Here is a 26,682-nt window from a genome sequence, read left to right on the forward strand (position 1 = left end):
TGGGCAAATCCCGCTGCCTAGGGTGCAGCGCGGGCCCCGACCCTCTCCCTGTACCAGACTGGGGCCAAAGGGCTCACTCTAACTGGACACGATCTGCCCTGCTTGCAGACGCCGTGGAAGGTGCTCCTGGGACTGCTGGGGCTTGCTGCGCTCGTCACCGTCATCACCGTGCCCGTGGTTCTGCTGAACAAAGGCAGTAAGTTTGAAACATTTGCGAAAGATAAGACAGCTGGAGACCAGGTCAGGTTCTATCTTACCACACTGCGGAGAACTAAGGATCTTGCTGGGGGCTTGGACCAGTGCACTAGGTTGTAGCTGAGGCTCCCCTGATGTTGTTGCTGCTTCTAGGGAATGGCTGGATGGCCTTGGTGGGGTCTCCAGTGTTCAGGCTGCAAGAGCCTTGCATCATAAATACATGCTTCCCAAAATCAAGGAGAAGTCTTAGGATTTCTTTTTATTAAATTCAAGTTTAAATGTTTAAATTTAATATGGTTTAATTAAAAAGAAAAACTTTTGTAGTTGTGATCTTCAAAGGAAAAGATGTGGTGTTTAAAGGTTTCAAACTGTAGCAAGGATGGCGAAAAAGAAGGGAAAAAATAAGAGAAGGAAAAGCCCCAAAATACAGTTTTGAGAAAAGACTACATGGGGAACCCAGGTTCTTTTCCTTCTGGGGTGATGAAAATGCATTAATCAGAGAGTTAAGATGCAGAGAAATAACTAGTTGACCATTTATAGAAATATGTCATAGTAAATTGTAAAGCTGGTGTACATGGTAATAATCGGGGGTGGGTGGGACCAGTGATGTTTGGTGGATTCTTTCATTTAAAGCCACCTTCATTTTTTTTAGCTTGCCTGACGCAGTTCAACTCTAGCTCGTACTATAAAACATTCCTGTAATGGGATACACATTATTGGATGCAAACAAGTGAGAACATCTAGTTTGGGTTTCTTCTGGCCTTACTTTCCTTTTAGTAAATATTTACTTTCGTTTCAGTATTACACATTCTAGTGAAGCATTCTCTCTGGATGGTCTAGTCAAGCAGGAAATGTGCAGACAGTGCTCACATACTGAGGGGTCTTCTCCAGATTTCAAGGTGACAGTTCAGAATTAGTTTGTGAAGCTGTCAAGAACTGTTCGCCTGGCAATTTCAGGGCCAGGGCAAAGGTGCCGAAGGTTAAGTACCTGAGTGTGCTGACCTATTGATAATGACTTTTAGTTAAGAAAGCAATGGTTACCACCATTTGAGACAATTCAGTGGCAGACATCAGTTCCCTTACATTTGACTTTGTGTTAAAATACAATGGTTGTCGTAAAGCGATACTTTGTATATTTAAACAACCACACACACAAAGCTTAGTTGAAAGAATGGGTCATCCAGGACGCCTTGGTGGCTCAGTTGGTTAAGTGTCTGCCTTCCACTCAGGTCGGGATCTCAGGGTCCTGCATTGGGCTCCTTGCCTAGTGGGGAGTGTGCTTCTCCCTCTACCTCCCGCCCCTGCTCGTGCTCTCTCTGTCTCACTCTCTCTCTCAAATAAATAAATAAAATTTGTTGTAAGACTGGGTCATCCATACAATCAATAAATAGTCACATGGCTGACATTATGTCCCAGGCACTGTGCTACTCGCTGCAAATACAAAGATTAAAATTTGTAAAGATCTCTGACCTCAAGAAGTTTATATCTACTGGGAGACAAATATGCAAAAAATCAAAGTAACCAGATAGCCCATTTGTCTCCAGAACATCACTAGCCACCACAGCGTCACTGGAAGGATGGGTATAAAACTGTAATTATCAGGACTTTCCTTAAGGAAAGTTGGAAGGAACACTGAACCTTGGTAAGCCACTGGAAATAGGCTGTGAAATGACCTTGGGGCTTGGGTCATGCGACTGCCTTCTAGGGGGTCTGGTCAAGTTAACTACGGGGAATTTTGCTTCGCCAGGTCGGCCACACACACTGGGGAGGAGCAGTCTTGCCGTTTCCTTTAAACCACACCAAGTCTCTTCCCCAAATGAAATTTGGACAAATATTTCAAGAACATTCTTTGGATAGGGACTTCTCCAGAGATTCATGTGTCTCCATCTAAGCATTATGATTTGATAAAATACTTTAGAGAGGCTTGAGCAAACTTCCGTGTGAATTAGGAGGATTACTTCTGGAAATGTCAGGGAAGTCTTCTCACGAGAAGTTTCTTCTGTGGGGATGCTCGAATAGTTGTTATCAGTGTCTGGAGATAAGGTTTTCCAGAAAATGTAAACTCCTTATGAGTCACAGAGACACAAGATCGCGTCCTCTAATTTGATTATAAAAGGACTCCCAGTGGAAGAGCAGGGCGGGCAGCAGCAAATGGAGTTGATTTTAACCTGCAGATGATGAGAACTACTGGAGAATTTTGCACATGCCCAGACTGTTGGGCATGACAGTGGGAACGTGGGTTGAGTGGGGCAAGGCTAGAGGGGCAACAGGGAGGTGTCCCAGATGACTGATGGGGCAGAGCAGAATTTGGAGGCTATCAAGCTACTCAGAAATGTGAACAATTAGACTTCAGTAATTGATTAAACATAAAAGGAAGGGGAGGGTGGGTACGTGGTTTCATTGTGTGCCTTACTTACACTTAAGAAATAACACCCAAGTTATTTCTCTTCTCATATTTCTTAATTGGTATGTGTGTATATATATATTTCAGGAGAAAAGAGAAATCATCTAGTTTCAACTGCTGCTTTATGGTAGATGAAAGCTCAGGAATGTGGCATTTTTACTAAATCAACAATCTCATTCCTGGGCTGTGCCACAATGAAGGATAGCATTCTCACAAAGAATCCAGAGTCACCACCCAGAAATGTTCTCCATAGTGTCAATCTAGGTTTAGAGTAAAAGATAAAAATAAATAAATAAATAAATAAATAAATAAATAAATAAATAAATAAAATAAAGTACTAGAAGGGAAAAGAGGATAGGAGGTAGGAGAGAGGAAAGATGAATGGAAAGAAAAGGAAGGAAGAAAAGAAGGGAAGGGGAGGGACGAAGATTTTGATAGAAAAACAAAGTCCTAGATCACGTGGAAAGCTAAGAAATAAACAGCCAAAAGGAAGGAGGAAGAAATGAGCAAACCCAAGTACATCTCCCAAGAGGTTGGTTTAAGAGAAGGTTAAGTGTTTCCATATGAAATACTGGCTTTAGCAGAACTAAACACACCCAGAAGAGAGAGAGAGACAGAGGCAGAGAGGAATGAGCTTAATACTACTGTATTTTTTTTTTTTTTTTGGAATAAAAACTCCCTGAGGTCAGGAATTATGCATTTCGTCCAGCAAAATTAAAAGTTCATCTTCTTCTGTGTGTATTATAAAAGATTGTATTTTTGTTTTAAACACTTCAGATATCCTATTATAGAAGGATTTTACATTTAAACATGCAGTTTCCCAGAGTCATTACTCTTAATGAAAGTATAGAAATCTTCATGGCTTAGTGGTAATAAAACCTCTGACTCACTATTTGTGATCCCGTTACTTCCCCTTTCACATTATATTATGAAGTATTTGTCAAATAGTTTTATTATTGAGTGGTTATTTGTCAAATCGTTTTATTATGGAGTTTTATTATGGGATAGAAACATATCTGTTCTTCTTTTGTTCTTTTCACTGCTTTAGCAGTCAATTTCCTCAATATCTTCTTTGAGTGCATAGGAAGTTTGACTGCTCACCCATCCATCAGTAATAAAAGGAAACCCAAATGTGAAGGGGACAGGAATAATCAGAGAAAGAAAAGATAACATCTATGAAGTTTGCCCGAGGAAGTCCAGGATCTATTCCAGGTTTAAAAGCCCTTAAATGAGACTGAATGAAAGCTTTGTATATTTCGGAGGACAATTTCTAAACAGCGAGCCCCGTAAAAGCTCGAGTTGACCTCAGCCAGTTCAGCCAACTATGGTCAGCCTTTGTCAAGTGCTCATGAGGTCCGTGGGTTGGTCTTTTTCAGGTCAGCTCTTGTGGTTCCTTAGCCACAGAATGTACCTTAAATTTCTCTCTTAGAGATTTTGCCTCTCACCCCAAAAGGGATCAGAGAGGAAAAGGGAAGACTGTTTGCCCAGTTGATGGATAGAGAAAGACAATGTAAAATGACTGACTGGAGCTGGATCAGTGTACTTAACAAAGTGCTGATCCCTTGGGAAATGTGACTGTAAACACATGCAGGACCACCTCGCTTACGGAAGAGAAGGCATGCGGACATGTGATAATAGTTAACATGCGTTCACTCTGCGCCAGGTATGAGGCTGAGGGCTTTCAACGTACTTCTCATTTGATCCTTAAGACAACCCTTTGAGAGAGGTTCCATTATCATCTCCATTTTTACAGAAATGTAAATTTTACTTTGAGAGGGTACTTTAATTATTTATTACTGCATAATGAATTACACGAACACTTAAAATGACAAACATTTGTTATCTCACATTCTCTGTGGGTCAGGAATTTGGTGGTGGCTTAGCTGGGAGGTTCTAGCTCCAGGTCTCTCATCAGGTTTTAATCAAGATGTCATCTGAAAGCTTGACTGGGGCTGGTGGATCCACTTCCAAGCTCCGTCACATGGCTGTTAGCTAGATATCTCGGTTCCCCACCATGTGGGCCTTTCTATGGGGTGCAATGAAGGATCCAAGAGAGCAACCAAACAGGAAGCCACAGAGCCTCTTTTGTGACCTAGCTTCAGAAGCGATACGCTGCCACTTCTGCTGTATTCTGTTGCTCACCCAAGCCAGCCCTGACACAATGTGAGAGGGCATGACACAAGGGCGTGAGCACTAGCAGTGGAGATCACCGGGGGTCATCGTAGAAGCTAGTTACTGAAGAAGCTAAGGAACTTGCTCCAAGCTCCACAGAGTTGCGATTCACACTCAGACAGTGTGACTCTAGAGCTAGTGCTCTTAAACTCCAAATCATTCTGCTGGGTTTGATCAAGTATAAATTCATGTAGCCTTATTAGCATAAAGTTGCAATTTCCCTATATTATAATTTCATGGCTGCTAATCCCTGGATGCCAAGTGTTCTGAAGAAAAGTACCTGCTGGGGACGCCTGGGTGGCTCAGTCAGTTAAGCGTGGGCCTTTGGCTCAGGTCATGATCCCAGGGTCCTGGGATCGAGTCCCGCATTGGGCTCGGTGCTTGGCACAGAGCCTGCTTAAAGAAAAAAAAGAAAAGAAAAGTACCTGCTGCTTTTGCCTCCATTCCTATATAAGACAGGCAGTGACCTCCAGCTCAGGGCTGACATCCCGCCCTTTGGATTGGTCTTATGACCTGTTTTTCATAGGTAGTAAATCCAGATTTGATCCTTGCACTCAATTACACCTACTTGGTTTCTGATGCATGTTATATTATTTTATTTGATCTTCACGGAACAATCCATTAAGATATTAATATCTTGACTTGTTATACTGAAGAAACTGAGGCATCAAGTTTAGGGCTTTGAGAGTAAGTCCTAGAACTGGGAAATCCAAGCCTTTTGACTTTGAGCCTTTCCGGAGTCTGCTGATTTCCATCCATAGCTGTTTTAAAGAAATGCTTCGGTGCAAATTTTTGTAAGTGAATGATTAATCAGGGCTTTATGGTTTGACGCTAACCCTTTCATTGTTGTAAATCAATTATCTTGTAAATATTTTTACCTTTAGTCTTCATAGCTCCATTATGACCTCCAAAGGAGGGTGTGTCTCTCAATCTGAGAGTAAACTAAAACTACAAAATCAAAACTTCTGAGTTAGCTGTTTTATTTTTTCCAAGTACTGTATTTTCAGCTTTGTATTTTACTTCAAAATCATAACTTCCTAGGAAGTTTTTTAAACTTAATGATAAACCATTGGCTTTAGTTACCCGTATACATTTATGTGCACATTTCTTCATTATTTGGGTCACTGGGGAAACAAGTAGACTCATGAGCTTGGGACACATATTTCAGCATCTCAGGCCCAAGAAGCTTGGTAATTCCATTCAGAGCCCAAGCCAGTAGGGACTTTGTTCCTGGCACCCTAAGGTCTACAGTGGCTCAGGCTGTATAATGCAGGAAGAGGGAGCAGGAGGGGTATCAAATGGGGACTACCACTTACCTCTTCCCCGACTTCACACTGGGTCCTCCAGAACTGGTTGGGTGGTTCCAGTGGCCTTAACGCCATCTCTGTGGAGCTGAGACCTGTTCCTCTTATTTTCCTCAGTTTTTTTTTTAAAGCCTGACCTGCTCAAGCTCAGGTCCACGAGTTTCATGGTGTCTCTATTCCCCTGTTATTTTCCTTTTTTCTTTTATTTTGGCAGGAAACTTGTACTATAAGACTTAACAGCTCTTCAGAGCTGAGGTCCCATGCTGGCCAGAGTCAGGATTTGCGAACTCACCAACATGTATGGAACACTCACTGCATGTCAGGGGTTATTGTGGGTCTAGGGGAGCTGGCCCTAAACAGCAGAGAGGAGGCACCTGCTCCCGTAGCCCTTGGCCGTCCGTGAGGCAGGCAGGGGGGAGGCAAGCACACGAGTCATTTCAGACAAGAAGAGCGTTAGGACAAAAATTAAGTGTGATAGAGAAGGCAGAGGGAGATGGAAAGGAGTTTCTTTTTATTCCAAACATGAATGTAATGATTTTAATTCCATTTTTAAAAAATGTCCCTGACTCCTTCATACATAATAGAGGAAGGAGGGTGGGGGGCATTTGTGAGAGATGATGGCAGATTGGACAGGGTGGTAGTATTGGAGATGTAAAACGAAAAAAAAAAAGAGAGAAAGAGAGAGAAAACGGGATGTACTTTGGACGCAAACAGTGTGAGGTGGAGAGCGAAGAAATGAAGAGTGAGGGAAGGAGCACAGATAAGGATGACTCCTTGAACAGCTGTCTGCATAGTCCAAGTGGAGAACTTTCTCATGTTCTCAGGGCTCTGTCTGTCCCACGAGAGCTAATCGACAGTGGTTCCTCTGAACTAATTTCTTTGTCCTGCTGAGTCTGCTTCAGGGAGCAGGAGGCAGGACTCAGGGAGGCGTTCTCCATTGTGCACCTAGCTCATAACTGTTGACAGATGGTCATCTCACTTCAGCAAATATTTATGGAATATTTTCTACATGCCAGGCACTTTGTTACCCACGAGAAATATAAAAATAATAGATACTGCCCTTATCCTCAAACAGTTCCCAATATTAAAGGAAACATAAACATTAACTGTAGTAAAAAGGGCTAAGTATCCTTCTGGTAAATGATCAAAGTACTATGGAAGCACTAACGGGCAGCGATAAACACTGTCCAGGGAAGTCTGTACAGAAACCAACCAGGCATAAAGGGTTAATAATTAATGAGCCCGAATACAATCCTTCCAGTCCTGGAGTCACCAGACTGCCTCCCAGGCATACAGTTCACCTCCACGTATCTTCCTCAACAATTACGGCCCCTGGTTCTGTAGGAGGACTGTGCCAAACAGAATGTTTCTGGCTGCAAGTAACAGAGTACCTGACCAAAAGTTGTTTAAACTATGAAGTGTTACAGGGACGCCTGCGTGGCTCCGTCAGTTAAGCATCTGCCTTCAGCTCAGGTCATGAGTCCAGGGTCCAGCTGGCTCCCTGCTCAGTGAGGAGTCTGCTTCTCCCACTCCATCTTCTCCCCTTGTCCCCCACCCCCACCCATTCTGGCTCTCTCTCAAATAAATAAAATATTTTTTAAAAAATGTAAACTAGAGAGTGTTACTATTGTCCTATTATTAGCATCTTACATAACTGGACGTGTAGAAGTGAGGCAGTTCTAGAGTTTGCTGACGCAGTGGTCCAACAACAACCTCAAGAGCCTGGCACCTTTCTGTCTTTTCAGCTGCTTCCCTCCTCTGACTGTCGGCCTGTGTCTCAAGCCTGTCCTCTCAGGTCGAGCATGATTGCCACAGAAGCACATCATTTGCTCACACAGCTCCTTCGCAAGGCAGAAGATGGTGCTGTTCCTCATTCGTAGTCTGTTCTCTCAGGGAGGGAAAGCTTTTCCAGAAGGCTCTTGGCCCAAGGCAGACTTTCCCTCACATCTCATTGGCCAGATTTGTGTCACTCGTCCATTCTAATCTGATCACTCGCAAGGGTAATGAATGTTGGGTTCTGGATTTTCCTTTGAATTAGATTAATCAAGACTCACCTTTCTGGGACAAGGAGGAAACTCCTTCCTTAACACATGGAAGGGGAAGGGAAATTACCTAAGTTGAATTGGGAATTCCAAAAGAAAGAAATGGGGGGGGGGCAGTCTATGTAGGCATACCATGTATTTTAATGATTTAATTTGCTAACAAAAGAAAATAGATGGCAAACCGGCTCTGATCTCTGAAGAACCTGGTCATGTAACGCTCCTTCCCCCCTTCTCCCTTGCTTTCCTAACCACCTGAGGTTTTGCAGAGCAGGGTGTTCGATGCTGTGTTTTTTATCTGAAAGGCATTTTGGGCCCAGTACCTGTTTTGGCTTGGCATCTAACATGATTGAGAATGGGGAGGAATTGAATTTGAAATGTTTAAGATACAAATCTGAGACAGTAGAGCGGGTCAGACACATCTGAGGGGAATTACTCTCAATTTTTAAATTAAAAACCCATATAAATTGTCATATTTTATCCAATCAACAGTGCAAAAATGTAGGAGAAACAGTCAATAGAAAACAAAAAGAGCAAAATTTTCAAATAATGATAAACATTAGACCTGCAAAAGTTGACCCTGGAAGGTAGGATTTGAAATAACTAATGACCATAAAAACAGAAGATAATCAGTAAATAAAAGCAAACAAAAAAACTTCATGGTATCTGGATTTGATACCAGATTTGACTCAAATCTTTGTTGCTAAATCTCCGGGAGGAAAAATTAATCTACATGGTAATGATTTTCTGAAGATGAAAGTGGTTTGACTGTACTGAAAAGAAAATCTAGAACGCAGTGTCAGTGGCTTCTTGTAAGGCCTGGCAGTCCCACGCTCCCCACCTGCTCCCTTACTCACGCTGCTGGAGGACTCTGTCATGTGTCTCCCTTCCCCAAGGCCCCAGCATCCCCTCTCCAGTCTCATTTTCAGCTGACAACCTGGCCTCCTATTTTAATGAGAAAACAGAGGCCCTCAGAAGAGACTATCCTCCGTTCCTACCAGCCCCTCTGAGCACTCACCTGCATCGGCCCCTCCCAGGGCTCTAGGTGAACTTTTTTGGCACCTGCTGGAGGCCAGATCCTCCTTTGGACACTAATTCCACACCTTTTGCTTTGCATAGAAATAGGGCTCCAGCTATTTCTCCTGCCCTCTGCATCATTATTTTCTCTTCTCTATCTAATTGTGCTGTAACCTCTCAGGAAAGAAAAGGAAAGGAGACGAGAGGAAAGGAGGGGAGAGGGGAGGGGAGGGGATCTTGTGGATCCCACATCCCTACCAACCTCCCAGTTCCTTTCCCTGCTCTCTTTACCACAAACTCCTCAAAGAGCTTTGTCTTATCTCTGTCTACAGTTCCCCTCCCATCCTCTCTTAAACCCACTGGAATAAGGCTTACCCCCACCCCGCCACTGAAACAGCTCAGTTCACCTCAAGGTCCCTAACCTCTGTGTTGCGAAATCCGAAGCCCAGTTCTCCATCTCTGTCTCACTGTCCTGCTAGTTGATCTTTCTTCTTTTCCCCCTCCCTCTGGGTTTCTGTCTTTTCCTGGTGTTCCTTCTACCTCACCGCATGTCCTCTCCATTCTCCTTAGAAGTTTCTCTTCATGTCTGACTTCTAACCTTGAACCCACCAGGGCTCCATCCTGGAGCTTCTTCCTTCCTTCCACTGGGCGATCTCATGCACTCCCATGGCCTTAAACACTATCTATAACCTGACAATGTCCCAACCGTCCGACCAGACCTCCTTCCGAAACTCTACATGCATGTATGAGCAAACATCTCCATTTTGATGTTACTGGCATCTCAGAGCAACATCTCGCCAAAGTCCTGCCAAACCTATTCCTCCCTTAGTGCACCTTGTCTCAGCCCAGAGCAATTCCATTTCTCTAGTCTCTGAGCCCAAGATCCATGCAGCTCTTCTCAACTCCACAGACTCATTTATACTCAACATCCAGGTGGTCAGCAAAGTCCCATCACTTCTACTTTCACGTTCTTTCAAAATTTGACCATATCTCACCACTTCCACTGCTACCCCCCAGCCCCAGATGCCCATCACCTTTCACCTGAATTCTTGAAAAAAATCTTCCTATTTCTTTTTTTTTTTAAGATTTTTTATTTATTTATTTGACAGAGAGAGAGAGACAGCCAGCGAGAGAGGGAACACAAGCAGGGGGAGTGGGAGAGGAAGAAGCAGGCTCTCGGTGGAGCAGGGAACGCAGGAGCCCAGTGCGGGGCTTTACCCCAGGAACCTGGGATCAGGCCCTGAGCCGAAGGCAGACGCTTAACAACTGAGCCACCCAGGTGCCCCTTCCTATTTCTTTAACTTTTCTACAGTGCATTCTCATCACAACAGGCAAGGTGACCAAGGGAATAAGAATTCTAAAATGACTCCCCAGGGACGCCTGGGTGGTTCAGTTGATTAAGTGGTTAAGCATCTCACTTCAGCTCAGGTCATGATCTCAGGGTCCTGGGATCAAGCCCCACACTGGACTTCACAGGGAGTCTGCTTGTCCCTCTCCCTCTGCCCCTCCCCTGCTCATGCTCGTGCTCTCTCGCTCTCTCTCTCTCAAATAAATAAAGAAAATCTTTAAAATAAAATAAGACAAAACAAAATAAAATGATTCCCCAAATTTCCTCCCTTCCCCGGCGTACAATCTCTGAGATTGTGAATATGCTAGATTTCATTCTGATGGTTAGGTTGCATTCTGCGGCACAGTCCACTTCGAGAAAGGGAGATTACCTTTCAGGTGGGCTTGATCTGATCACATGAGCCCTTCAAAACAACAACAACAAAAAAGCAGGGTTTTTATGGCTGCTCACAGAAGGGGTAGTCAGAGATTTGAGGCACAAAAAAGATTTTTTCACACCGTTGCTGATTTGGAGGGGCCCACATGACAAGGGATGTGAGAGGCCCTCGGAAGTGAGAGCCGTCCTTGGCTGGTAGCCAGCAAGGAAGCAGTGACATCACTCCTACAACGGTGCAAAACTGAATTCTGCCAACAACCAGCATGAGCTGGGAAGCAACTTCCACCCCTACCACACCCTCCCCACCCCCACCCCCACCCCCACCCCCACCCCCACCCCCAGAGCCTCGGAATGAGGGTGAGGGCTCAGCCTAGCCAATGCCTGGATGTCTGCCTTGTGAGACCCTGGGCAGGGAATCCAGCCTTGCAGGGCTGGAATTCCCACCCACAGAACCCTGAGCTAATGTGAGGGGTTGTATTAAACCACGGTGCTTGTGTCATTTGTTAGGTAGTAACAGAAAACTTATACAGTGACCGTTTTGAAACAGAGGTCTGATCACATTCTTCTCTGCTCAGAAGCATTCGATGACTCCCCATCTTTCAGACTGAACACCACAATCCTCACAATGGCCCACAAGACCCGTGTGACCTGAGCCTCACTGCCCCTCTGAGCTCCTCCCCTGCTCCCTCCTCTTCATCACTCACCTGTCCTGCCTCAGAGGTTTTATACCTGCACATCTTTTTGCCAAGCTTCCTCTTCCCTGGGACTGTCTGTTGCTTATCCCCTTACCTCCTTCAGGTGTCTGCTAAAATACCTCCTTATCCTTGGGGTCTCCCCTCACCGAATTACCGAACACAGCACTCTCCCCAAACCTGACACTCCTTTTCCCCTTCCCGGCTTTATTTTCTCCATGGCCCCTATGGCTACCTAACATATGGCATTACGTACTTGCTGTTTGTTCCTCTGTCTCCCCCCATTTGAATGTAAGCTTCCTGGGGGTAAAGTTTTTCCTGTTTTTTTCCTGTCTTATGTCTCTAGGGCCCAAGAATATTTTTTGATTAACATCTTAATTTTGCTCTAATTCTGATTAAAACACTTATATTCATAAATATGGAGTCAAGTCAGCCATGTGTAAAGTACTTCCCTTTGTAGAGGACCTCCTGTGTCTAGAGCACGGTGCTGGCAGCGGCCTGATGAGGACAAAATAACTCAGCCTTCCAGCTAACTTACAATTAGCTTAGTTAAGATTGTTCAGATTAAGTATTCAAATGATCTAAAATTACTTGATTAATAGGCCAAATATACAGTACAGAAAATAAACCCTGAAGAAGGAGAAATGGGTGTGGTGTAAGTAGTGAGGGGTAGACCCAGAGACATGAAGGAGGGACAGTGAGAAGGGGAAGACCACAGGTGTGGACTGGTGATTTGAGACATTGGCTGATAAACACAGGCAGAGAAATGAGGTGATGGCAGCACAGTCAGGTAAATATTTTTTTCTGATAGCTACTCCCTGGGTGTGCTTAAGGACAGGGCAGAAGTGGGCAGTGAGAAGACACTGGAAGCTGAGGGAGGAGAAATGAAAACATGCCCCTAGGATAAAGAAGACAAAGGGTGGAGGCACAGGTTGGGCCTGCTTCTTCCTCCAAGTGCTGAGGAAAGGGTGGAGGAAATGGTGGGAAGCATGGTGGGGGAGAAGCCCCTTAGGGTGGCTTTCGCTATAAAGGAAGAATCATCCTATCGTTTTTGGATGACTTCATACTCTTGTGAAAATGGGTACTGCAGGGCCTGAGTTATTCAGGATTGTGTTATGTTTTAAATCTAGGAAGCATGAAAAGAAAGGAAGAAAAGAAACTTGTTAAGTTCCTACTTTCATGACTCCTTCTTAGGAGTTCAGGGAAAAGATGATGAGTTTCTGGAAGCACCATGGAAGAGAGAATGAGGATGGTAAAACCGCCTTTCTGGGAAGTCACAAAGTTGCCTTTTATTTATTTACTTTTTTTAGATTTATTTATTAATTTTAGAGGGCTGGGGGAGGATAAAGGGAGAGGGGCAGAGAATCCTCAAGCAGACTTCCTGCCGAGTGTGGAACCCAATGCAGGCTCTATCCCAGGACCCTGAGATCATCCCCCGAGGCTAAATCAGGAGTCAGATGCTTAGCCAACTGAGCTCCCCAGGGCGCCCCACAATGTTGGCATTTTTAATACCAGTCTGGAGAGAAAATTCTGGGGTTTTCTAAAAAACTGGTACCCCTTTGGTTTTGCAGCACTAGGACAAATTATGGTCTGATGCAGCCTACGAGCTCTGCAAGTCCAAATGATATTACCAACCTATCGGTCTGGATTCATGGCAGACATTGAATTTGAACACTTCCATGATGTCTGATGTAGCCATAGCAATTCACAAAAGCTGCCAGCATAGCATCTACGATGTGTACCCCCCCCCCCCCCCCGCAAATACTCAGGTTGTTTAAAAGAGTGGTTATAAGCACAGGTTTCGGAGCCAGGTTGCTTACTGCAAGTGTAGCTTCGGCACTTGGCAGTCCCGGGACCTGAGTCCACTCACTCTCTATGCCTGTCTGCACCTCAGTTTCTTTACCTATAAAATTGCGATGAGAATAACTTATTAAGTGTACAATGCCTGGAACAGCCCAGCACACTGCAATAACTCTATATTTGTAGTTATGATTCTTTATGTATTTTTAACTTTTTTATTCTTTTAACAGTCCCAGAGGCAGGTACTATAAAAACACTTGTCTCACACTCTTGAAAGCTTTGCTTGGAGAATTCTGGGAAGGGCAATTTTTGTGGCAGTTTTGTTTCCCGTTGATCATCTTTCCTTGTATCCTGGAAGTCAAACACTTAGCAGAGAGTAGCCTTGTTAATTATGCTTATAAATCTTTCTGGAAAGTTCTTCAGTGATTCAGTACTAGGGCTTTCAGCATCACCAAATGCTGATGTCCTCTAATCAGTTTTCTTTCTAACGCAAACTAATCATTCTTAGCTTGCATGGTAACACCTTTGCTTGATGTCTCACTATAACTACCTTTGAGTATTTTTCAAGAGGAAACAGACTTTTGCTAAAATGGCTGAATGTTTCATGGGCCTGTGGGTTATTTATTCACATAGTTCATGTTTCTACCTTTCAGCTGTTTCTCGTCATCTGGGATTACACAGGTTTAATGTCAGTCAGTGTCATGGGGCATAAAAGCCTTATAAATATGAATGTCGGCCATTATCGTACCAGTCTTATTTATTCCCAGGAGAGTCCTAACAAGGGGAGAGGAAGTGACTATAATGAGAATGAATGAATGAATGAATGAATGAATGAATGAATCACTTTTCATTTCAAAGAGGAATAAAGCAGCCCTGATGCCCTTTTTGGTGCAGGCTTCCTGTGCGGGCTACACTTCCGACTCATTCCTGAGGTCAGGGCAGAGTGAGTAGGGCAATCTAAACTGGGTTTGGATCAGGAAGTCCCTCTGGCCTTGCACTTCTTTGCCAGCCGCTGTAGTTATCTTCATCTTGACCTGAATCTTGAGGCATGAATATTCTGCCCTTTCACTTTTCTGCATATATATTGGAGTCTTATGCTGATATTCTTATTGTTTCAAGGCAATTAGAGTTTCAACCTCAATCTTTCAAAACCAATCTTGGGAGCGGTTGTGTTTTTGTTGTGCTTTGTTTGTTGTTACTGTTGCTGTTGCTTACAACTGAGGAATGTCTACACAGTGTCGTCAAAGAAAAGCTAGGTCTGGCCACTTGTTTTTCAAAATAAAGTTTTATTGGAACACGGCCACGTCCCTTCAATTACATGTTGTCTGTGGCTGCTTTCAAGCTACAGCAGACTGGAGTAGTTGCAGCAAAGATGCATGACCAACAAAACCTGAAACGTTTAGAGTCTGTCCCCTTAAGAAGAGGTTGTCAAACCCATCTGGATATTGGATGCTTTCGAGCCTAAAAAGACCTTATTTTATAGGCAAAACATGTAAGTCTTTGTATTGTTAAAGTATAGTGGCGTAACAAATACAGAAATCACACTCGGTGTTTCAGAAGAGGGATTTACTCTAAAAATTGGTTGCACAGATTAAAGAGCAAAAGACAAATTCCGAAGTAACCCAGAGACAGAAGCTGCAGGAATGGCTTACCTTTAGGGGTTGGGAACAAAGAGGAAGAAGGAGGACACAGAAGATCTGGGCTCAAAACTCTGAGGGGTCTGAGGCACCCAGCTACTTCTGCCACCACTGGGAGGCATAAGGAGGCAGGCTTGGGCATTCCAAAGGAGGTAGAGGCTGGGCCAGGTGCTACTTCTGGGCACACACTGATGGGATCGACAGGAGAAAGAAAGTTCTTCCTCCTCTCCAACTGGCCAATCCTTTAACCAGACCCATCTGACCAGTGCACAGCTCTTCCTACTACCACTGCCACCCAGAGTTCACAATGCTGGTATTTGGAACCATGTTCCTCTTTGTGTTCCTGTGTTAGTGTTATCTGGCTTTTATTTTTTCATTCAACAAATACTTAGGGACTATCTTTATGTGTTGAGCACTGTTCTAGGCTGTGGTGATATAATTTATAGTAAAAGAAACCAAACACAACAAAATCAGTGCCTCTATGGAGTTTACATTCAATCAAAGGAGGCAAACAGTAAAGATAAAAAAGTAAGATTTATGGTATGATAGATGGTATCACTATTAAGGGGGAAAAAAATAAAGCAAAAAGAGCAATAGAGAATGCCATGAGGGGAATCGGTACTTAATTAAAGACCTGGAGGAGGTAAGGAAAAGCAAGCCTTGGGCATATTCGAGGTCAAGAACATTCCAGGAGGAGAGTACAGCAAATTCAAAGTCCCTGAGACTGCAATGGGTGGAGTGTGTCTAGTGAACAGCCAGGAGGCCATTGCGGATAGAGAGGAGTGATAAGAGGGGAGGAGGAGTTGAGGCTGGAGTCATGACAGACAGCCTCCCACTAAGTTGTTCCCTTTATCCCGAACTGCTGCTATTCCAGGATTTGTGCATTGTACCATTTGGTTGGCCTTTCAGAGTGATTTTTGAAAATACAGTGATTCCATCTCTAACAAAAGTTTGGTCATCGGACACTCTGCTCTGACAAGGAAATGCACGGAGGATGCAGTCCCAAGTTCCCTAGGCTCCAGCTCCACGGTGACACATTTATCAGATGTCAATTGATGTACCTGGGATGTTTCTCTTCTCGAGCTGAATCTGGCGATTGTGATTATAGTCTAATGCCTCCTGTGTTAGTAATCAGAAAAACGTCACTCTTCACAAATCCTCTAAGTCCACCAAGTTCAGTGTTTTCCCTCCATGCTACGAACTGCTGACTCCCACTATGGGTGGGAGGGAGGGCATGAGACCTGTACAAGGGAGAAAGTGCTGTTCCTTAGTACTTAGCAAATGATTAGGTTGTGGTTATCCTAGGTGTTTTCTCAATGTGTTGCTCTTATGCTGTCTTATTAGGGTTGTTTGGGATATGAACATAATGAAACTTATTATTTTAACCATTATTTTGTTGCGGGTAAAGGCTTAATCTCAGCATCACTGCTCAGTGCTTGAGGGGAGAGACTCCTTTATTCATGTTTGTATCCTGATTGCCTAGCACATGTTTGGTGTAAAACAATAATAAATAGTGTAACATATCTGGAGAGCTTCCTAAATTCTACGTCCTAAGCTAGGTATTTTATATCCATTATCCCACTTAACCATAGCAATTCCCCATGGGCTACAAAATGCTATATTCTGGTTTTATAGATTAAAAAGTTGAGGTTTTGAAAGAATAAGTAATTTTCCCAAGGCCTCAGCGCAAGAATTAGACCTAGGCTGAAATCCAGGCTCTCTGATTTCAAAGTCACCGGGGACCCAACACTTCATTGGTATTTGTTGGATCAGTTCAGATGGGTGGTAGCCTGCCTGCGTATGCTACTGGGTAATACAGGGTATGAACCGCCTTCTGGTCAATTTCTTCTTCTGCCTTCTTGACTTTGCTTCCTCTGTCCCTATGTCAAGGCTGCTATTTTGCTGTGGCAAATTCTGAAGCAATACTCATTTCATTTCTTTAGCATCAATACAAAATGTTAACTGATTACCATATGGAACGCAAGAACTCTATAACCAGATAGCTTTTCCCAGTGTTTAACAACTTAATAAGTTTATGAGCCGTAAAGAGCACATTTCTTTTTAGTTGCATTTCATTAGCCACTTATTTACCAAAACAATTTATCTTTGTGAAGTAGAAATATTATATATCATAACCCAATACGTACAAAAAAGTTTCTTATTAATGCATACAAAATAATTCAAAATATTCTGTCATCGTAAAGTAACAAGTGGTCAAGGCAAGGTGATTCTGTGGAACTATACTACGTCGTTACTTGGATCTTGTCATTTTGGAAGTACTTTTATTCAGAAGTGAATTTGGTCCTACCACAAGAATGCACTGAGATACCATACACTTCGATGAGAATTTATGATTCGGTTGAATCATTTTAAATACTGTTATTCTCCCATTTTTGGCTGATAAAAATGACATTTTCGTATGGTCCAACCCAATAGCTGTTCTCACCAAAAAAGTGAAATCTAAAATTGTTAACCTTTTTTTTTTTATTTTGAAATTCAAGAAAACGTGAATCTAAGAGTTTCTATAAAAGCTGATGGGTAGCATATGATTAACCGCTTTACTTGGCTAGCACAATGCTTTGAACCGATAAGTCAAATGAACGACATGTCCCAGGCCCACCAGGAAAACCACACAAGCAGCCAAAGACCTTCATCTGTTGCTGCAGCAGTGCCCTGTCAGGGAGCAAGGAGACAGGGAAAAGAAACACGAGCGTGTCCTGTAAGTGTTTGACAGAATAGGTTGTAACTTGGCAACAAACTGGGAACTTGCTAAAGGTCAAAACCTGGACTTGGCACTCACGTTTTACAGAACTCGCTTATCTAGATGTTTCAAACAGATCTTCCAATGTGCGCTGCTTATCGAATGGCAAGGCAAAAAACAAGGAACATTTGTTGCTTGATTTGCTCCAATCCAGCAGCGCCGTTCTGGGACTGGGTAGCCAGGATGTGGAAAGGAGCTCACATTGTCATCTTTCAGTGGCTAAGAGAGCCTGACACAAACCAGAGGTGGCCCCGAGCCCTCACAGATGTCCTGGGCCATAGCAGAGTGTAGCAACAGTATCGATATCTGGGAAATCAGCAGATGGCTTAAAATCTTCCTGGGCCCATGATGAGCAAACATGGTAGGAGGCTAAACATGGTAGACATGATGGGTCTAGGAATGCTGCGGCCTGAGGAGAGAATGAGTTCAGCATTGTCTGAGACAGGGCAGAGGTTAAGTGCTCAGTGAGTCATGCGTCATGAATGTGAAGGGTGGCGCCCTGGGCAGCAGGTGACGTCTCAGGGAATTTTGCCTCAATGATTTTAATATTCCAGATTTAAGTGTCTTATCCTAAAAAACCCAGGCAAACATCCTTATATGTGATAGCATTTAAATGAGATAACACTGCACGTCATCTAAGTACTTGGTTAATTTTCTCCTTACAAAATCAAGAGGCAGTGAAAGATGTTCTAAGTTGATATGTCTGTTTTATTAGATATACACGTTTTAAGTTGTTCACAGAAACACCACAGACTGGGTGGCTTAAACAATGTTTATTTCTCACGGTTTTGGAGGCCGGGAAGTCTCAGGCACTGGCAGATTATGTGTCTGCTGTAGTGAGGGCCCGTGTCCTGTGTCCTTGCATGGAAGGGACAAGAGAACCTACTGGGCACTAGTTTATAAGGGTACTAGTTTCATTCATGAGTGCCCTACACCCATGACCTAATCACCTCCCAAAGCTTCATCTCCTAATACCATCGCATTATGGGTTAGAATTTCAACATTTAATTTTGGCAGACACAAACATTTAGTTCATTGCAATGTAAATGTGCGTGCGTGTAAATGTATAAATTGTTCTCCATCAATAGGTCTATCTAGACATCTATATCAGCAGGTAATATAGGCCTGTGAATGTCTATAACCATTTATACCTTGACTTGTACTAATTTTGGAATGTCTTTTGTGTCCATTTTAGACTAATAGCTCTTGATAGCAAGGTATATATCCTCAACAGTATTTTTCAAATAGTCCTTACTTTATAGCTATTTGATGTATCAAAGAACAATTGGATGAATACAAACAATTGAGGGTATTTAGTGAATAAATCTACAGATCTGTAGGGCTTCAAATATTTTGTATAGCACAAGGCTTTACTTCTTGTTTGAAAGTTGGCAAGTTCAAGGGCTGGTTTTGCCCATTTGTTCTATCTCTGCTAACAAATACAAATACCTTGCTAATTTTCCAGGGTGAAATGCAGGCCCACATTAAAAAAAAACAAAAAAAAAAACAAAAAAAAAACAGTTTTTTAAAAAAAAAATCTTTAACTTATTTAGCAAACTAGGCTTAAACAAAATCAATAAATAAAGTATGACACTTTTATCTATTGAAACTGAAAGTTTTGTAGGCAGAACCAAGGCTATGTTATCAGATAAGATCCAAAGAAATAAAATCTTGAGAACATCTTTTGAAAGAGCATTTCCTGTGAGAGAATTACCTTTCCACAGACCGTAAAAAATTAACAAGAGAAGCTGCTACTGGCTTTTCAATCCCCAGAAGAGTAAGAACCGTTATAGAAAAGTCACGATAGTGCCTGATTTGGTGAGTGCATGTTTGCGAGTATGTGGAAAGAATCGAGTATATGGAAAAACTGTCTGGGCTGTTTGTTGTCAGTGAAGGCTCTGTGACTGGGGAATCACATTGGCTTCATTAGGCTTGTAGAATGATATCCTACATTATCAAGGAAAGCCGTGTGTGCCTACTGTGGCATAGAACTCTGCTAGGTACTAAGTTCTTGAAAAAGAAATAAACACATAACCCAAGGCCCTTTCTTCAATGAATATGCGGCCTCGCTCAGTCCAGCACACTGGTGGGCATGGAGAAATAGTTGTCAACAGAAGTTATTAGTTACAAAAGCCAAATGAGTAGTGTGGGGGCAAAAGTCAGAGGAGGCAGCACAGAAGTCTTGATGAGAGAGGAGGGAGTTGGGGGTGGAGGACTGTGACAGCCCGGGAAGCAGTTGGAGATGCCGCTGGGAAGAGGCTTAGGACAAGGAGCAAAGGCAGAAAAGCCAAAGAAGGCTTACTGGGTCCGTAGGCAATCATGTGAGTAGGGTAGGGGGTTCATGCACGGAGTGAGTGGAAATGAGCCTGGAGAGTCTCATGCCAGACTGTGGAGGCCACCAGCGTCACGCTAAGGAGTTGGAATCTTTCCATACACAACGGTGAATCAGGGGAGGATTTTGAGGAAAAGGTCACCGGGATGAAAGTGGCGTTTTGGAAAAATCATTCCAGGGGTGGTGCAGAGGAAGGATTGGACTGGGGAGATACTAGGATTTCACAGGAAGACTCAACAGGGTTAATTAGATGCAGGTGGTAGTAAGAGAGGGAGACATCAAAAATGATTTTCGGACTTTGAATATGGGTTTCCAGTAACAGAAGCTAAAACCACACAAATTCCCTAGGGAAAATTATTTTAGGCAAGGTAAGTCTAGGGTTAGTGTGGGACAAGTCAACTGAGAAGGCCCAACACAGCCCTAGAAATGTGAGTTTGGGGTGTGGAAGGCTAAGATAATGAGTATAGGTTTTGTCATGTATTTAAATAGAAAATATGCCTGAAGCCCAGGAAGTCACATTCTCTAGAATCCTCTAGAAGGAAAAATGGAGAGAGAAAAGAGCAAAAAGCTGAAGATTATATATCAGGGCATTTCTGCCTTGAAGGTCGATAGAGAAAAATAAAGTCAAAGGAGGAGAAGGAAAATGAATGGTCAGAGGTTAGGAGAAGTGAGGTGTCACTGAATCCACAGGAGGGTTTCATAAAAACCTCCCCCTAGTTCAGGGAAAGGTCACCATAGAAACAAAGATCAATGAATTATGCGATCACCGTGTCTTAAAGGTCCGTGCAAAGCAAGAGAGCTTGGAAATGAAACTTCAGGCCTCAGAGAAGGACAGCCTAGCCTTGTGCCATCTACTACGGCTACTGACCAGGAGCGTGCCTAGTCAAATTGGGACATGCTGTAATCATAGACGACATACTGGATTTCAAAGAATGTGAAAGATCTCATTAATAAAATTTAAATATTGATTCCATGTTGAAATGAGAATATTTTGAATATATTGGGCTAAATAAAATATGCTCCTAAAATTATTTTCACCTTACAAATCTTTAAATATGGCTACTAGAAGATGGACTCCCATTACTATGTCCATTGGATTTTGCAGCTCTAGACCCTCGTAAGGAAGCGCGCTAATACAGGCACTGACATAGCTCAGGGAGCCACAGCATCACATACGCTCTCACGGTTACGTGCATTTCCACTCCAGCCAGCCAGCCTGAAATCTTTCAGAATATGCTGTGCATTTTGTGAGTGCAATTCCTGTATTTTGTGGCCAGTGTATATTGCAGTGATGCATTTGTTTATTTTATCCCAAACTTAGGTTATTCCATTTTACTGAACATTTGGCTCTTTTTTTTTTTAATCAACAGATGATGCTGCAGCTGACACTCGTAGAACTTACACTCTGACTGATTATTTAAAAAACACTTTTAGGCTGAAATTCTACTCCTTGCGTTGGATTTCAGGTAAGGACTTCTTTGGGGAGGGGACAGATTTTTTATGCTTGTCCGCCTTCTAATTAGGTTGTGGGACGCTTTCGTGGCCCTGAGAAGATATTCTTGCTTTGTTAAACCATACGGGAGAGTGTTTTTCTCTACTTACAGGTACAAAGGGAAATAAACCTTGGTATTTCTTTGTTACGGACTATAAAAAGTTAAAAGTGAATTGAAACTCTGACAATGATGGGAAGATGAATGCATACTAGTGTAATATTCATCACTTAATGTTTTTCCAACTTAGAAATGCTTATTTAGTACTTGTGTGAGCTTAAACCCTAAGTTTTTTTTCTGTATCATTTTTAGCTTAAGAAGATTTTTTAACTGCAACTTGAAATACTGATCCAGCCATTTTCTTTCTTTAGATCAGGAATACCTCTACAAACAAGAAAATAATATCTTGCTATTCAATGCTGAATACGGAAACAGCTCCATTTTCTTGGAAAACAGTACATTTGTATGTTTGATTGCATAATTCATTTATACTTTAAGGAAATTCTGAGGATTTTTTTTCATAACCTTTCAAATCATGAGTACTATCATTTCTCATCCTGTTGAACTCTCTCTGCAGCATATGGCACAGTGGATCTTTCTCTCCTTCTTGGAATGCTCCCTGCCTTGGCTACCTTTTAGTCTCCCTTGACGATTCCTCCTCCTCTGCCCATACTCCTAAGCGTAAGTGCCCGTCAGGGCTCTGTCTTGCCTTGCTGGCCTCTCTCTGCAGTTTGCCTGCCCTCCTTCAGTGAATTTCATGCACCTCCACAGCAACAGAGCTCTCCTGTCTGGCCCTGATTCTCAAACGCACACTTTCAACACTAACCTCCTGCCAAGATCGAAATCTCTATTTCTAATCGCTTGCTTGCTCCTGCCCACCTGTGGCCTGCAGGTATTTTAAACACAGTATCCCAAGCTCAACTAGCGATTTCCCCTTCCCTCTCCTAGCACACTGAAAGCACCCTATTCCTCTTCCTGAGTTCCCAGTCTTGGTAAATTATGCTCCCCTCCAAGTCACTTAGACTAAAAGGTGAACTTCTACTTGAATCCTGAGAATCCTCTTTGATGCCTCTGCCATGCTCATATTTAGCTATTCAGCAAACCCTCTCACTTCTCCCTCGGCAGTGTCAAGTGTCCCTTGGATTTCTATGTCCACGGTAGAGTCCTGGTTCAAGACCTTTTTAATCTGTGTTAGTACTTTAGTACTCTAGTACTTGTGTCCCTATCTCCATTCTGTAGATGAGACCACTGCATTGCCCAAGTCCAGGGCTGATGCAACCCCTCTCATCTCATGCCGGCCACCATGTCCAAGAGCGTCTTTGTAAAGACAGAAAAGATTCTATTACATCCATGTACAAAAAGTGGTTCACAGTTCTACTTCTTACATTTTCAGTCCCAGCTATTTTTCTAATTTTATGTCCTCTCACCTTACACGTTGTCTGATGTACCCTGTACTGTACTCAGGTTACGCCTAACCTCTGGGTGGTCTTAATATGCATGCCCTTCCCTACATCTGGTGTTTTGCTCCTGCTCTTCCTCCTCCTGGGAAATTTCTCTCTCTCTTCTTGATGCCTACCCTCATGGCTGTCTTCCCTTGGTTAGATTTAATTCTTCCCCCCTGGGTCTCTAACCCCGACCATCATACACCTTGCATCACACTCATTTGTGCGGGGGAATGTGCCGTTTCTGGGAGCTCCCAAGGCATGAGCCACATGTCTGTCTAGAACCACACCTGCTACATAGTTAGTGCTCAGTAATGATCGTTACATGAAATTGTTCAATTGTTCTTTTTTTCAACTTGCTTGACAGGAGGAGTTTGAACATTCTATAAATGATTATTCGGTATCTCCTGATGGACAGTTTATTCTCTTTGAGTACAACTATGTGAAGGTAAAAGAAATGCGGTCTTACTGTGACATTTAAAGAATCCTATGAGTATGTTATTTTATAACTGATTTCAAGTCCCTGAATATTTAAGATTGACACCCAAGTACAAGTGACTGTTAACAACACAGAACAAGCTGAGGGTTGATGGAGGGAGGTGGGTAGGGGATGGACTAGATCGGGGATGGTCATTAGGGAGGCAATTGTGATGAGCACTGGGTGCTGCATGAGGTGATGAACCACTGAATTCTACTCCAGGAACCAGTATTGCACTGTATGCTAACTAACAAAATTTAAATTAAAAAAGAAAAAAGATTGACACCTAAGTAATATAATAGGCACTAAAAACTCATTAATTCAGCATCAAAAGGAGAAATAGCCATTCTCATTCATAAAAGGTAAGTCCAACAACTGTTTTAAAAGAAATTCATTTTTAGTGTTTTCAAATGCTAAAAAGTATAAGTAATATATTATAGATGCTAAAAATGTAAGGTAATGAAAGACAACTTATAATTTAAAAACAAGCTTATATGTCTGACTTGCACAGCCTGTAACAGAACCCCTTATTTCCTTTGTCTCAGCTTTACATACAGTAAAACTCTCAAGAAGTCTTTGCCTTAAAAAGAGTTACACTTCCTATCCTGCAGAAGAGACTCGGCAAGGTGACTCAGACCACCTCACAGCCTTTGGGTCCCACCATATACAAACCATTCTCAAGGGGGAGCCTCAGCCCAACACCAGATTCTCACACCTCAGGAAAGCTTAATCACATATCCTCTTCATGGTTAGGCTGGCTGCAATACGCCAGTAGCTTTCACAGTAGCTTTTTAGTTATTCCTGCATTTGACAACAGTTGTCAAGTACAGGAAGTTTTGAGACTTGTAGAAACATTAAAACCCTGTAGGGATATTCTGCTTTGAAAACAAAATATAAAACTGGAGATCCCCACCTCTGCCTTTTTATTCTAGAATAAATAATAAATACTGAGGGGGGCCTTATCTCACACCCCAACACTTCTATACTCAGGCCAAGCCAACCATCTCCTACTCCATTTCCCATTTCAATGTGGTGACTTTCAATCATAATATTTACCCTGGACTCACTGTGTCTAGCTCCATTTCCGGACATGAAGACTCTCTGACTCTAAACCTATCAGCTAGGAGCCAATCAGCATCCTAGGCCAAGTTTAACACATCTGTTCCCAATTAATGGATTGTTTATTTAATTCAGTGGTTTTTACTGCTGTCTCGAGATTAAAATCACTTGATTAGCTTTTAAAAATTCCCAGTGGCCAGGTCCAATCCCCAGATTAATAAATTATAGCCTCTGGAGTGAAGCTGACATCATTTTTTAAACGGGTAGATTATTTGAATGAGCAAGCAGGGTTGAGAACCACTGAATTACAATTGCCCATGTTCAAGACAAACATATACAAATGATGAGGTTAAGGTAGAAACAGAAAGGTAAATACCAGCTCACTTTGTTATTTGGCCAAGTTCAGTAAGTACCATCTGATGTATACAAATGGATGTATTTCACCGGTAGACCTTAGTTGGACAGCCATCATCGGTAATTTGTATCTGTGGTGTCCCTGGAGTTTCCATGTGCATTTAACTGCTTTTGCTATTTTCATGCTATTCCGTCATCCCACTGCCATCCGTGCTTTTCAGGCTGTACCTACAGTGCCCTTTTTAAAACCTAAGTTAAATTATGTCATGATTATGCCTAACCCCTCATGATCAGGGGTTTCCCATCACTTTCAGAATAAAACACAAACTCTAACCACAGCACCCTCAGAAGCCTATGTGATTGGACCTCAGTCTGCCCCTGCTAACCCATCATCTGTTACCCTCTCTGGACTCACCGTGCTTGGCCAGTGCTTCTCACCCCTGCCTGAACCTTCCAATCACCTATGGAGGTTTTTAAAAATGCAGATGCCTGCAGCCTACCCCACACCAACTAGTTCATCACAGTGATGGGGGCGGTGGGGGGCAGGCATGGATAGATTTAAGGGCTCCCAGGTGATTCAGTGATCCAAAAACCTTTAGGGGCACCACTCTTTAGTTCTCTCAAGCATGATTCATTCCCATCTAAGGGCCAAAGTATTTTCTTATTGTTTCCTTCTGGAACCTCCTTCCCCTGATTATCATACAGCAATCCTTTTTCAGTAATTCAGGTCCAGGCTTTCTAGGATTGCTTTACCTAACTTTGCCCCTGCTGCTCTGTTCTCCCGCACTCCACCATTCACTCTGTCACATTGGCTTATTTTACTCTCTTCATACCTTCTATTGCAGAGTGCTAAATTGTAAGATTATTCAAAGTAGAGCACTCTATCTCCTGTTTCACTTCTTAAAGAATCCAATAGAATTTTCTGTACAGCATACCTGTGCAACTTCCAATAATTTCTACTCATTGCCTAATGCTCCAGAATTAATCATAGTCACATCATCTATCACACGCTGACAATATGCCAGTTGACTAATCAGTGCTCAATAAACGTATCCAAAACAAAGGAAAGTAGTTTTATTCTATTTTCTTGGAGGTCTGCTGTGCAAAGTTCTTTAGATTCTACTCCATGGCTTTTCCATGACAGAATTCGTGCGTTCAGAAAGAGCGATATTACTTCTATGTTGTGGCTACAAACAAGAGAGCGAGTGAGTGAAAACATGAACAACCAGCATACATTCGCCTGGTATGGATGTCCCCCCAGCATCTCCATTCACTGCCGAGTGCTCCAGAGATAATAGTTGCATCAACTATGACATGTTGACAATGTTCTAGGGCCCTGCTCAGCACTTCACATGTATTCTCATGAACCTCACATGAGATCGTTGCTGACATCAGCCCCATTTTCCCAGAGAGAAAATTGAAGCTTAGAAAGAAACTTGTATTACGCAGTGGAGACTTGTCTTGGTCCATTTAAGCTGTTATAACAGAGTACCATAGACTGGGTGGGTTAATAACACATTTACTTCTCATAGTTCTGGGAGCTGAGAAAGAAGTCCAAGGCAAAGGTGCTAGCACATTCAGGGTCTGGTGACATCCCGCTTCATGGAACATAGTTGACCGTGTTCTCCATGTCCTCAAATGGAGGAGGGGGCATGGAGTATTTTTGGAGTCTCTTTTGTAAAGGAACTAATCCCAATCATGAGAGCCCCACCCTCATGAGCTAGTTACCTCCCAAAGTCTCCACCTCCAGTATCATCACATTGGGGGTGAGGATTTCAACGTA

At 42.8% G+C, this 26,682-nt stretch overlaps 1 protein-coding gene across 1 annotated transcript in view; it reads left to right on the plus strand.

Moving 5' to 3' along the window:
- The window catches only part of DPP4 (dipeptidyl peptidase 4), a 77,806-nt gene that overhangs the window by 643 nt on the left and 50,481 nt on the right, over nucleotides 1–26,682 (plus strand). Inside the window, exons 2-5 of the mRNA XM_040644555.1 lie at nucleotides 109–196; nucleotides 21,447–21,542; nucleotides 21,938–22,029; nucleotides 23,376–23,456. Coding sequence (XP_040500489.1) covers nucleotides 109–196; nucleotides 21,447–21,542; nucleotides 21,938–22,029; nucleotides 23,376–23,456 — 357 coding nt within the window. The remainder of the gene's footprint in view (nucleotides 1–108; nucleotides 197–21,446; nucleotides 21,543–21,937; nucleotides 22,030–23,375; nucleotides 23,457–26,682) is intronic.

Source organism: Ursus maritimus, unplaced genomic scaffold (genome assembly GCF_017311325.1).
Source record: "Ursus maritimus isolate PB19 unplaced genomic scaffold, ASM1731132v1 scaffold_1, whole genome shotgun sequence".
In the NCBI taxonomy this organism is placed as follows: Eukaryota; Metazoa; Chordata; class Mammalia; order Carnivora; family Ursidae; genus Ursus; species Ursus maritimus.